General features: G+C 40.1%; 1 protein-coding gene across 2 annotated transcripts; it reads right to left on the bottom strand.

The window, feature by feature from the left end:
• Positions 1-5,515: 5,515 nt before the first annotated feature.
• Positions 5,516-10,056, bottom strand: elf3 (E74-like factor 3 (ets domain transcription factor, epithelial-specific)). 2 transcript variants are annotated; one of them, XM_088424440.1, is made up of 9 exons: positions 9,933-10,056; positions 9,647-9,792; positions 8,865-9,098; positions 8,627-8,752; positions 8,389-8,532; positions 8,225-8,311; positions 8,018-8,134; positions 7,693-7,888; positions 5,516-7,491 (listed from the first exon to the last, which is right to left on the bottom strand). In XM_088424440.1, exons 2-9 carry the CDS (start codon positions 9,780-9,782, stop codon positions 7,380-7,382), a joined length of 1,152 nt encoding a protein of 383 aa, XP_088280566.1. In that variant the 5' UTR covers positions 9,783-9,792; positions 9,933-10,056; the 3' UTR covers positions 5,516-7,379. The 2 variants fall into 2 exon arrangements, with proteins under 2 accessions (XP_088280566.1, XP_088280567.1); XM_088424441.1 differs by lacking the exon at positions 9,933-10,056 and having other exon boundaries at positions 9,647-9,810.
• Between the last annotated feature and the right edge of the window lie 2,453 nt (positions 10,057-12,509).

The raw sequence follows: 12,509 nt of genomic DNA, 5'->3' as shown, positions 1-12,509 counted from the left end.
TATGTTTTATATGTGCGTTGAATGTGTCCAATGTTGGCCGTAGCTGATCTGATTTGTATGTATCATTTCGACCGTGTGAACTGTTGGAGAAAAGTGCGACCACAGTAAACATCAGTGTGGGGAACCTTGTGTCTCTTGTGTTTGCGAACAACCCGGCATTCAAGATTCAAGAATTTTATTGTCATATGAATAGTAATACGACACAACAAACTCTTATTTTGTTCACTTCCCCGAGCAGACTACATTCCACAATTGAGCAAATCATAAAGTAAGCAATGAAACAGAAAAAACAAAACAGTAATAGAGCAATAACAGCAGTAATAATCAAGCACTGATAAATGAATAAACTTACATTCTGACCATATGAAAGAGTAGATGGAGTGGAAGAAACTGTATACTTATGAGGATGATAAAATATCATGTAGTGCAAAATATTATGTATTTAGCAACATTCCTGCACTGTGCAGCATTTGTAAAGTTCATGTGTGCATTTGGTAAAGTGACTGGTGATGAGGCAGATTAGTGCGTGAGGGATTTGTTCAGAATCCGGATGGTCACCTGTTTGCCAGCCTCGCAGTCCTGGCCTTCAGGCTCCTGAGGCTTAGCCTGTGTTGTACACAATTGGTGATGCAACGTCCAGTAATGTGTATGCGTGCTTCTCTATATGATTTTCCCAGCTATGGTCTCATAAATAATGGTTATTATGAGGGATATGTAAAACATCACTGAAGGCCTAAGTGTGAAATGCACGGTCCACCATTGTATTTAACACATACGTAAGGCAGATAGAATTATTGGGCGCTAGCTTAAAATATACGCTTGCATGCATGTACGCTAGCGTGTTTTTGAAAAGGCAGTGGGAGCAAAACTGAATCCAGTTGTACTTTATTGAAGTATTTAATGTGTTATTATATGTTCTTTTAATGTTATTTTTGTACTGCAAATTGATTAGAAGAATCTAGTGGCTTAAGCCAAACTGTGGCAGGGTTTTGACTCTGTACCTGGATTTCCTATCTCTGGCAGATAAAACTGTGCCGTTAAAAATGAAAAATGCTAGCTCGGATATTGGTGTGTGGATAGTGGAGGTGGATAGTGCAGCACACAAATAAAGGTTAAGATGGTTATTCTGTACATCCACATATTTGGGTTGGATAATGATTAACTCAGAGGTTTTATATGGATATGTAAGAAACAGAATATGATAATATATTGGAGATTTTGTGGGTCTGACCACTGTCATTTAGTTACATCATATGTTTATGAAACAAGCCCCATTAGGAGAGATATAGGCAGGGTGAGGATTTATTTCCTAACGCAACCAAGAATTACATGATCGGTAATATGCTTCATATTGATTGAAGTATGTTGCCAATCATATGCTGTATGTTCCATTCCCTTGACCATTGTGCTCCATGAATTTCTTTTGTAGTTTCAGTAGTCTGACCGCTGATAGTGCCTGATAGTTTTACCCTGTTTATTACACCAGAGACCACTCCCTGGACATAACCTACATTATCTTCGTTGTCAGGATTTTTTTTATAACATTTTCCCCTAACAATAAATGTTGTATTTGTTTTCATACTGTAAAGGCCACCCCTGACGTACATTCTACAGATCAATGATGTAAAATAGGTCAGTTGGTGGCAACTCATGTCCAGTACACATGAGAATACAGTTTGGCTGTAATTGGAATGAAACATTAATAAATAGTTAAAAAAAAAAGCCTTATGGAGGTGCATGTTTACAGTTTCAGTGGGAAGGTTTACTGGTTTTAAAGCGAAAGTATTATGTTGTAGCTTAATAAATAACTATGGGGAAGGGCACAGTGTGTCTCTTTGTGTTTATCTAGTGACAATGCAATGAGATCACAGCCGTAAAAATCCACCCCTCCCTTCCTTTCCTGTATTTCTCTGGCACGGACTATAACATTTCCCGTAAACTCAGTCCCTAGACAGGTATGGTGACCTTGAAGGTGGCATATGTTTGTGTGCGCATGTGTGCGGGGGAGTATACGTGTGTGTGAGCGTGTGTGTGTGTGTTCATTTGTGTGTGTGTTTGTGTGTATGTGTACAAGCATGTGAGTGTACATGTGCGTATGCAGGTTTTAGTTGGGAGTGCTCAACACAGCAAGTGGATTAACAGGTCTAACAGGGGCAGAATGTTAAATCTCTTTCTGGTGTTTCCATCAGCTTTGCACATCTTTTCTAAGCTATTTTTAATCATAAAAATCAACAAGTCTTGGTCTGAAAGAATTTGATCTAACATTCTTTTTCTTATTCATATCAATACAGATAGGTGACAATATCGAAGAAAATAATAAAAAATAATAAATCAATTGTTTGAAATGAAGGTTTATTCATTAATGTTTAATTGAACGCATTAATGTGTTCAAACAATGTTAATGCTCAGTACAAAAGTAAAAAAGGGCAGAAATCCTGCATCTTTTGTCAAGATCTTAACTTTGTCATCATTGTAAAATGTATAAGAAAGACCTTTCAATGTGCGTCAATGAATAGACAGTGACTTTGAAGGAACGAGCCAGAAAAAAATGCCCTCTGGGGGATCCAGACTGCGAAATTGGACACAACCGTAGTCTCCCCAGCATGTCCTAGGTCGTCCCTGGATCTTCTTCCGGTGGGACGTGCCTGGAAACACCTCACTTGGGAGAGGCGTTCAGATGGTATCCTAACTACATGCCTGAGCCACCTTAACCAGCTTCTCTCGACACAGAGGACTAGCAGCCCTGCAAAAGAAACACATTTTGGCCACTTGTATCAGGAAGCTCCCTCTGTCAGATTTGGAAGTGCTGATTTTCATTCCAACCGTTTCACACTCGGTTGCGAACCACTCCAGTGAGAGTTGAAGATCACGTCCTGAAGATGCCAACAGCATCACATAATCCATAAAAAGCAGTGAAGCAATGCTGAGACCCTAAAACCAGACCCCCTCAACACTTTGGCTGCGCCGAGAAATTCTGTCCATAAAGGTAATGAACAGAATCAGTGATAAAGGGCAGCCTTGGCTGAGTCCATCCCTCACTGGAAAAGAATTCAACTTAATGTAGGCAATGTGAACCAAACTGAAAACAGTGGTATCGGGACCACGGGGGTAGTTGTCCCCCTTTTTAAAAAGGTAAGGACTATTCAGGGGTACTGGAGAGTGGGGTTGCCAGTAAGTTAAACCTCAGATTCAGAAGGAGCAATGTGGTTTCCAAACAGTGGACTTGCCTTACACCCTCTGCAGGATCCTCGAGGGTGCATGGGAGTTTACCGAACCAGTCTACATGTTAATTGTGGACTTGGAGAAGTCACATACAAATATATAATAGTGATGAATTCTGTTTGTGTTTGAAGAATCAGGGTGGAAGGAGATCTTAAAAGTGATGTACCCAGCCACTACTACAGTAAACTGAATGTAAACAACCAAGTATCAATTGTGACAAAGGCTTCATGAAGGTATCGCTACAGTGGAACAGATCGTGCAAGACTGAATAAGATATAAAGTGATCCCTCACTACTTCGTGCTTCAATTTTCACGCCCTTGGTCTTTCACAGATTTTTAGGGGGGAAAAAAAGCTATACTGCATTGCGGCGACACACTGTGAGGGATTCTTGCATGCCAGACAGACGAGGTAACTATAAATGCACTTGCCATGGGCCCTCTTCAGACATGAAACTACCGGTCCGCGGACCATCTGGTACCGGGCCGCGTAGGCTGCAAATAATGTTTTGGAGATGATTTAGTTTAATGGTACGCGCACACCGAATGCGAACGAGGCGAAAAAGCGGAGCGTTTTGTATTGTAGTCAATGGAGTTCGCGTGACTGGGTGCGAATGCACGTTGGCCGACGCGATGGACACGAATGGAGTGAAGCGAATGGCCACACGCAGTCACGAGAAGTAAAATTTCGTGTTTCGCGTGAAGTAATTTTTTTTTTCCCCGCGTTTCGCGTCACCACAACCAATCAACTTCAGGAACATTCAACGGCTCACGCAGGGGAAATAATGGCGGCCGCTTTGCGGTCACCGGGAGCGATCCAACACGGCCAGCTGAGCTTTCAATACAAAACAGAGCCAAGCGAGAGCACTCACCTGGCTTGTAGAAAGGCGGAAGCGAGTACTTGGAACATCTAGTATGTTCAGCGTGTGCTTCACTTAACAGCTGTCGAACCGTAGTTACTGTGCTAAGCTAACGATAGCGCAGCATTGTCAGCCCAATATTTAGCACGGTCTCGGTCACTTGATTGCGACATTGAAAGTTTTATTTTTTGGCAGGTGAATATTGCCGCAAAGAATAAAGGTGCTGTCGGTGAAAATATTAGCTCTGTCACATCCCAGAAAAGTGAAACTTCTCAGCAATGCTCTTCTTTCCGGATCTACCGTAAAGTGCACAGCAAGCTCGCTCCACTCCCCTCCCCTCTCCTCGCGGGGCAAAAAAAGTGGACAAAAAGTACTACAGCGAAAGAAAGCCCCGCGATTCGGCGAATGATTCGGCGTTCGGTGTGCACGTAGATAACGGTTCATACGTTTGTGATGTAGTTTTTAGAGCACCCCCCCCACTCCCACTCCTCCGCCTGTCCGCAACATAAATCAATATAAATCTGAGGCGTAGTGAGTAGGATGATGTGGTTTTTAGAGCTGCCAGCAACTAGGGTGGGCATTCAGACCTGTTGTAGCCTGTCTATCAATACCGACATAATAGTCAGTGGGTTTGTCAACAAATGAATCCCCTTTTTGCTTGCTTGCAAAATGACGACTGACTGTAATTTTGACGGAATAAACCTGTATGAAAACGATTTGGGGCAGTCGCTGAAACCGCAATGAACTCGAAAAGCAAAAATTAACATCAGCTTGACAAAGAGGAACAGGAATAGTAGCAGTAATGGTATAAAAATTGATTTTTTTGTGTGTTTGTGTGGAAATCTGTCTTTCTGTCTGTCTGTACAGTGTGTGTGTGTGCGTGTGTGTCTGCGTGTGTGTGTGCCTGCGTGTGTGGGTGCGCACTTGCGTGTGTGTGTGTCTGTCTGTGTGCATGTGTGCCTTCGTATGTGGGTGCGCGCCAATGTACGTGCGTGTGTGGGTGTGCACTTGTGTGGGTGTTTGTGTGTGTAAATGAATACAATTGTGTGAAAAACAATTTTTAACTGATCGTCCTTAAACATTGGAGACATCTTAAATTTGAACAATTGAGGATGCGCAGCAAAAATAACGATAACAGACCGGAATAAGAGACAGACCGGAATGATCTGAAATAATGACGGACAGATAATGACAGACTTGTGCGTCCGCCACTGTCAAATATTGAATAAATACTGATACACCCACAAGTGAATTTTCTATTTCTGTTATTACTTACACTTACAATGCCATGTTTTTTATATTAAATTCATATGTTCTTTTGCAAAACCCTAATTGAAAGGCAACGCACCCGAGGTTTTTAATGCACCTCATTTCCAATTACTAATGGAAGGAATGCCACTTTTTGAGTTGTTAAGATTAACACACTGTCCAAACCAAAAGAGACAAAAGTTTTTATTTTTGAGTAAAACTCAACTCAACTTCAAAACTACAACTGCTGTGTACCAGTGCTGCTCACTGAGTAAATATTAGTCATTCAATAAGACACTCAAAGTTTTAATGACATTGAAATGGTAACAAGCCTAAAAAAATCAAACGAAAACAACAAAATCAATGGGTGTTTTAAAGTGAGTTTTTAAAAAGGCCTGAGAGGAGGTTTGTCAAAAATTTAGCAGGAGGTCAGGCCAAGGAGAGGAACGAGTCTCGATTCCCTCTGGTCCATTTCCTCTGTTTCGGCTTTAAATTCTAATATCACAAGCAACACTCACTAACAAGACAAAATACCACAATTCCTCAAATATAGGACTAATTTTAGACCAGGTCAAATTCTGACATTTTCTACTGTATGTTACCGTGTATAGGATGGACCAACAGTTAGGTGAAAATGAAAACACTTTAGCAAAACAGCTTTGTAATTTTTTTATATTTTCTTGCATTTATATTTGTAAATTATGGTATGTAAGTCAGTATGGTGCCAGCCTCCTATTGTGTGTGGGTTGCAGGTGAGTGAGTTGGTGATCATGAGAGAGGTTGTCGCCGTGCAATGGGAGTTGTTTGCTGAGCTATGTGCTCCGCTTTAAGTCGACATACGAAAGCCATTAGCACGTTAGCTAAAAATAAATAAATAAATAAAAATTGTCCGGCAACCAATTCGGGGTGTGGTCAGCCCGAAGAAAGATGGGATAGGCTCCAGCTCATCCGTGACCTCTGTGAGGATAAGCGATTAAGATGGATGGATGGATCTACTGTACTTTGTATAAAATATCTGTCTCCGCCACAGAATCACAAGTTCATCTTCAGACCATGTGTAGAAATTGATCCTGGATTAAGACATGGCATCAGATTTTATCTTGAAATGGTCATCACTATCTTTTATTACCAAACTCCAAAGTTATGAAATCAGGCAATCCTTTAATTCAAGCATTCATTGTTTTATTTCTTCAGCACATAAACAGCTTTAGAAATAAATCGAACAGAAAGTTTATTTATAGGTATACATAAAAAAATATATAAAAAAGAAATAAATACAACCCCCCCCCCCCGCCCCACATAGTGCACATACTATGATCCAGAATGGATAATAGTTTGATGGATGGTGTGACGTTATATCAACCATAAAAAAAAGGTACCACAGTTTGGTTTTTTTTTCTCTCGCAATTATCCATACATGAATGCATGATTTCACTTCAATGCACTCTGTCAAGCACTTCATCAAAAATTATACTAAAAATTATACTAAAAATTATACTAAAAACCGTAGTGGGCATTGCTACACCTATTCTATCCATTTCATATACCACTTGTCCTCATTAGGGTCACAGATGAGTTGTAATCTATTCCAGCTATGCATCGCAACAATATTATGTGAGTTTTTGTTTGTTTTCCTAGCACTCGTTACAACAGTAGGAAATTTAATAGAAAGCAGATTCTGTAGTTTTAAAGATTGAAAAACAGCAGGATTGTGCCAATGAATTCCCACTTGTCTGAGTCTGAATAAAAAAATATTAATGCATAGCTGTAAGACAATAGAACAATGCCCATTTCAGTTACTGCAAACAACTTTTGATACTATTAAGTCACACAACAACAATAAAAACAACATTACGCCACGTTAAAATTGGTTCACAAAACCTACTGGAGCCCAAAACACTGGCTTACATTTTCTGCAACACCTTCCTTCAAAAAGGAAGTTAGTGTCTTAACATTTGGGCAGCAAGATTTTCCCCTTAACAGGATACGCAGGTAATTCAAGTTCTGAACTACTTTTGCTTTTTCATTTCAACTGCCAAATTGAATGAGCCCTTACATGTCCATTCCAATCTCTTCAACTTTCCAGCCACTGGAGTTCTTTCCGAACTTGTATACCAGCCGCCGTCCATCAACCCGCTCAAGGATTTCTCGTTTATAGTAGTACCTGCAGATGGAAGACATCAGTTGGTCCATTTTTAATCCAGACATCTAAATGTTTTTCTTTTTTTAATGCAGAATTTGAATCAGGGTGTCATGTATGTTTCAGAAAAAATCTGAATGTAGTCAACTGGACTGTTCATGTGGGAGTAGAAATACTAACAGTAATTAAAGTACTTAAATTTGCAATTATCTTTCACATACTGACCTCATAGCACGACTGAGTTTCTCATATGTCATGCTGCTATTCTTCTTTTTCTGGCCCCACATTTGAGCCACAGCCTCAGACTTCAGGAACTTAAAAACTCCCTCACGGCGGTCTTCCCATTTCATCAGGCCCTGGTTCTTTTCTGGGTGGATCAGAATATCTCTGATGAACTCCCAAAGGTGAGTTCCCCGAGGTGCTGCAGACAAAACACAGGGCACTATGAGCTCAAAGTGGATGAAAGTGGATTTAACTTATGAAACATGGAAATCAAACAATAGGGATTGTTTATCTAAAAAAGCAGATTATTTCCAAATCATATTCTTACCGTGTTTATTTTTCTTTGACAGGTCAAAAATATTGCTGTGGTCTCTGCTGACTTTAGGAGGTCGTCCGCGAGGTCGTTTAATTTGTGATTCCGCTTTCTCTTTCTTAATCAGCGTCTCTGTTGACATAACAGTACATTTTCAGGTAGTTGCCAAAAATGAGTTACAATATGGAGGGATTTTAAAAGAATCATCAAATTTCTACTCACTTGAAATCACAGGGTAGGAGAACTCTGGGTCAGATTCTCCACTTCCAGACTCTGGTGAGTCAAAGTTTGAGAACCTAAATGTGCCACCTGATATATAACATAGGAATAGATCCTTAATAATCTATCCACAGATCTATGGACTAATAAAATAACGAACGACTGACTGTTAGATGAGGAGCTGCACTCGCTATCAGACTGGTTATCAGACAGATACTCATCCAGCACAGGTGTCATGGCCCCCATGGTCAGGCTGAACAGATCACAATTATTACCACTGTCAAACTCTGATTTGCTGATCGTCTCTTCACCTGTTAATGACAAGTATGGCAACTTTAGAATTTCGTTTACACTTTACGCATGGTGTTCAGTCAATGCTAAAATTTAATATTCAAACTTTTGTACCTTCACCAAATTTGACGGTGCTGATCAAAGGTAAGGTTAGGTTGTCTGGGATGTTTAGGTTGTGCAGGAACCTGTCCAGGAGTTGGCAAGTTTCATTTAGCTCTGATCCTGATAGGCTTGTCAATTCTGGGAGGTGAATGTGAGATTTTGAGTTGCAAAATGTGAATCTGTTTAATTTACATTAACTGCCTTTAATCATTGTGTTGCACACAATAAACCTTCAAGACTGCAGCTTTACCATATTTAGCTTTTTGTTCTTGCAGGTTTTGATAGAGGTGTGGGCCAAGCTGAGGGCCAAACACCATAATCATCTGGTCCAGGTTCATCTGGCAGAAGCTGTGGCCATCCATGGTACAGTAGGACAGAGTCAGAGTACTAGCATCAAACTTGGCGCTGTCAGCTTGGGCGCTGATCCACTCCATAACATTTTCAGCGGTCCAGAGGAGGGGATTCATCTGACCATACCACAGACCTGAATTGAGAGGTAACAGTTTTTTCAGTTGTGTATAACTGGTCCATTGAGGTCCGTTGCTCTGCACCTGCTGCATTCAGTATTCATTTGTACTGCCATGCATCATGAGAAAGACTTATGGAGATTTTTTTTTTTTTTTTTTAACATTATGTACTACCCAAAACCTCTGCAATGCAATGTCATCGTAGATACTGATTAACACCTGCCTGTGTCACTCCCTATTGGGGCTGTACTTCTCCAAGTTTAGAAGAACAAAGACTGAGCTGTTTTAGCAATGACATAGCACCGCTTGACGCTTAAGATGAGTTAAACATTGACTCTCTAGTAAATGATTAGCAACAGTGTCTAATTGAGGTCAAAGCAACGTTCTATGAAGTAATGGTCTGGCTACATGAATCATGAAACGAAGGGATGATTTTTTTTATATGAAGAAAGGCAGGTGAACACACCAAATTAACAACAGTCTCAGAACAAAGTTACACAAATGATTTTGCTTCTAATAAATACAAAAATAATAAATGTACATGAGCAGATAGTGTTTCTCTCACCAGCGTTGGAGCCATAGGCCAGGTTGCTGTTTTGATGAGTGTTGTTGGCTTGATGGAGCAGTATATCAGGAAGACCATTTTGGTACATTGTAAAGTTTGCATTTGTCAGTACACTGCTGAGGCACTGTGAACCCATGGTGAAAAAACTGGGAATAATGTAAACATATAAAATTAGTCAAAAATCTGAACATAATTCCATATTTAAATCCATTCAAATTGAAAATAAATAATTTCAGTCAGCACATAGACATATATTTAAATAAAACACGCCAAATGAAAGTATTACCTAGTGTACGCCACCTGGTGATTATAAAAGATCCAAGAAAACACGATAAATGTGTATTTGGTGTTTTTTTTCTTAATATCCTGTCTGTCTGATTTCCCTGTAACCTCGGCTTCTTTGGCAAAGATGCACCTGTTGCCTCTTTTAGCCTCCTCCAATTTATACTCAGGGGTGGGGGTGGTCTCAGGTGAGCTCAGGGGAATTCCAGATTAAGTTAGCCACACCTCCAAGCCTGCCCACCTCATCCTTGCAGACAGCGTGTTGAACAACAACCATGAACCTGCTTAAAAGAACAATTAGGATCATTAACATATTTTGTATCCAATTAAATAGAGGCTCTATACAGTTTGGAAGGAGTTTTACTCACAGCAGGTTTTTGGCTGACATTTGTCACATTTAAAGTATACACTTGTACGTTAAGGTATGAGTTACACTAGATTCTTACTCAGTGGTAGTCAAAGTGTGAGAATGGTTGTCTCTCTTTGTATGTGCCCTGTGACTGACTCTCAACCCACTGCACAAGTCAGCAGGAGTACACTCCAGCTTTCCATGACCTTGAACAGCATAAGTGGTAGATAGTAAACAGTATAGTAAATGGTTTGATGCATCATTTTTTTATTACTATTATACATACATGATGACTTTTGATGACAGGAATAGTTTTATCAGCACAATTTTAATTCTCATCGCTAAATTTAAAGTTTTTGATATTCACGGCATGCGATACATATACTTTTGTGTTGAAACAAATCAAAACAGACAGAGCATTTAATGATTATATTGATTGCCACACATCTCTGCAAACAAAAGTGACCTCTTCTGATTACTGATTTCTGATTACTTACTACTGTGTTCAGTGCTGTAATGTTGATCCTGGGGTTGTGATTTACAGTTTCTAATTGACTTCAACCAAGGTTTGAGATTGGTGCCAAGTTTAGTTGGAAAAGACAGAACAAGCAATACCGGTGCAGCTGCTTTTGGCTCAATAATCAGCTCAGTAAGATGCAAATAATGTATCAAGAAATACAGTATTACATGTGTTCAATATAATTTGTGGATGTATTTCTGAGAAGTAGGTTGATACCATTTACAAACACTGTGTTTGTTTATATGACAATGCTGATGGTATATGAAGCTGAATGAAGTTAAATTCAGGAACAGAGGGAGCAAACTAAGGGCAAGTAGAATGTCACTGCTACTTATTTTCTCTTAACACGGAGGCATATCAACATCTGGAGAGCAAACATACAACGAGGGGCAAAAAAATGAAACTTCAAAAGGCGTGTTTTGGTGTCACATTGTGCAGGTTTCTGGCAGAGTTCCATCTACTCTGGAAGTTAGCTTTGATATTGGTGTGCCTAGTTATGACTTATCAAATGCAAATACCTTCTCTAAGTCTTTTTCTACTCCTGAAATCAACATTTGGTGGATGATGCAGTTCCTCCTCCTCATCATCATCATATTTGTTATCATCATCTATTTTAGAGTTCACATTTTTCATTAAAGAACATGGCAGTATATCTAAAGAATGAGCTAAAAATACAATTGCCATGATTTTATAATGGATGGCTTGGTAGTATAGTGGTTAGCATATCCGTTTCACAGCTCAGAGTCCTGAGTTCATATCCAGGTCACTCCGGCCTTGGGATTGGAGTTTGCGTGTTCTCCCCGAGCCTGTATGGGTTCCCTCTGGGTACTTTGGCTTCCTCCCACTCTCCAAAAGGTGGATTGGAGTCTTTAAATTGTCATTAGGTGTGACTGGGTGCGTGAATGGCTGTTTGTCACTTGCCACAGGTTGCCAATCCCTGATTTATAACATGTAATGTGCAATGCAAGAAAAGGGGCACTTCACACTCATGCTGGTCTCTAGTTAACTGCAGACTGCAAAGTACGATCTGTGGTTGATAAGCTTTTGCGATCAACAATGAAAGGTATTGATCGCCCAATGAGCATCATGAAATTTCCCCATAAAACTCAGCCAATCACGGTCAATCGGAGTACCTCTAGTTCTGTGTGTACCCTGCCTAAGGCAACTGCAATAGGCTACAGATGATTTGGAAATGTAATAAAAACAAACAAAACAAAACAAACAAAACTGTAGTTGTGCTACTGAAATTTTGATTACAGCTGCATGGATGATGACAAAAGCCAGGGATGTCAAACTGTCAGAGGTTATGAATGTGAAGTCAATTCATTTTTAAGTGTGTTTGCCCCCCCCCCCCCCCCCCACCACCACCACCACCGCCACATACACACACACACACACACACACGCACACAAATGCAAACACGCACACACACACACACACATTATTTTTTAAGTTGAAGCGAACTTGCAAATCTGATATTTTTGGACAGAAACTTGAAGTCTCATCAGCATTTGAGGGCCACATAAAATGATGTGGTGGGCAGGTTCCAGCCCCCGGGCCTTGAGTTTGACACTTGTGATATTAGCAGTGCTACATATATTGTAGGCCTTTGGCACACCAGTCACCGGAAAAAGCGCTTCATGTTTTGTCCGAAATTTCACAACACCACACACCTTTTTTCCTCTGCATGTTGAGAAAAGCATTGTATGGAA

This window comes from Hippichthys cyanospilos, chromosome 9, assembly GCF_059441005.1.
Source record: "Hippichthys cyanospilos isolate Australia breed blue-spotted pipefish chromosome 9, RoL_Hcya_1.0, whole genome shotgun sequence".
Lineage (NCBI taxonomy): Eukaryota > Metazoa > Chordata > Actinopteri > Syngnathiformes > Syngnathidae > Hippichthys > Hippichthys cyanospilos.
This window is presented reverse-complemented; position numbering and strand designations above follow the sequence as displayed.

Bases quoted from the DNA above. Each gene is read 5' to 3' on its own strand.
- elf3 (XM_088424440.1), bottom strand. From the start codon at position 9,782: ATGGGTTCACAGTGCCTCAGCAGTGTACTGACAAATGCAAACTTTACA. The intron at 8,753-8,864 runs GTAAAGCTGCAG...TTCACCTCCCAG, and splicing joins AGAACAAAAAGCTAAATATG to AATTGACAAGCCTATCAGGA. The intron at 7,492-7,692 runs GTCAGTATGTGA...TTCCATCTGCAG, and splicing joins AAACTCAGTCGTGCTATGAG to GTACTACTATAAACGAGAAA.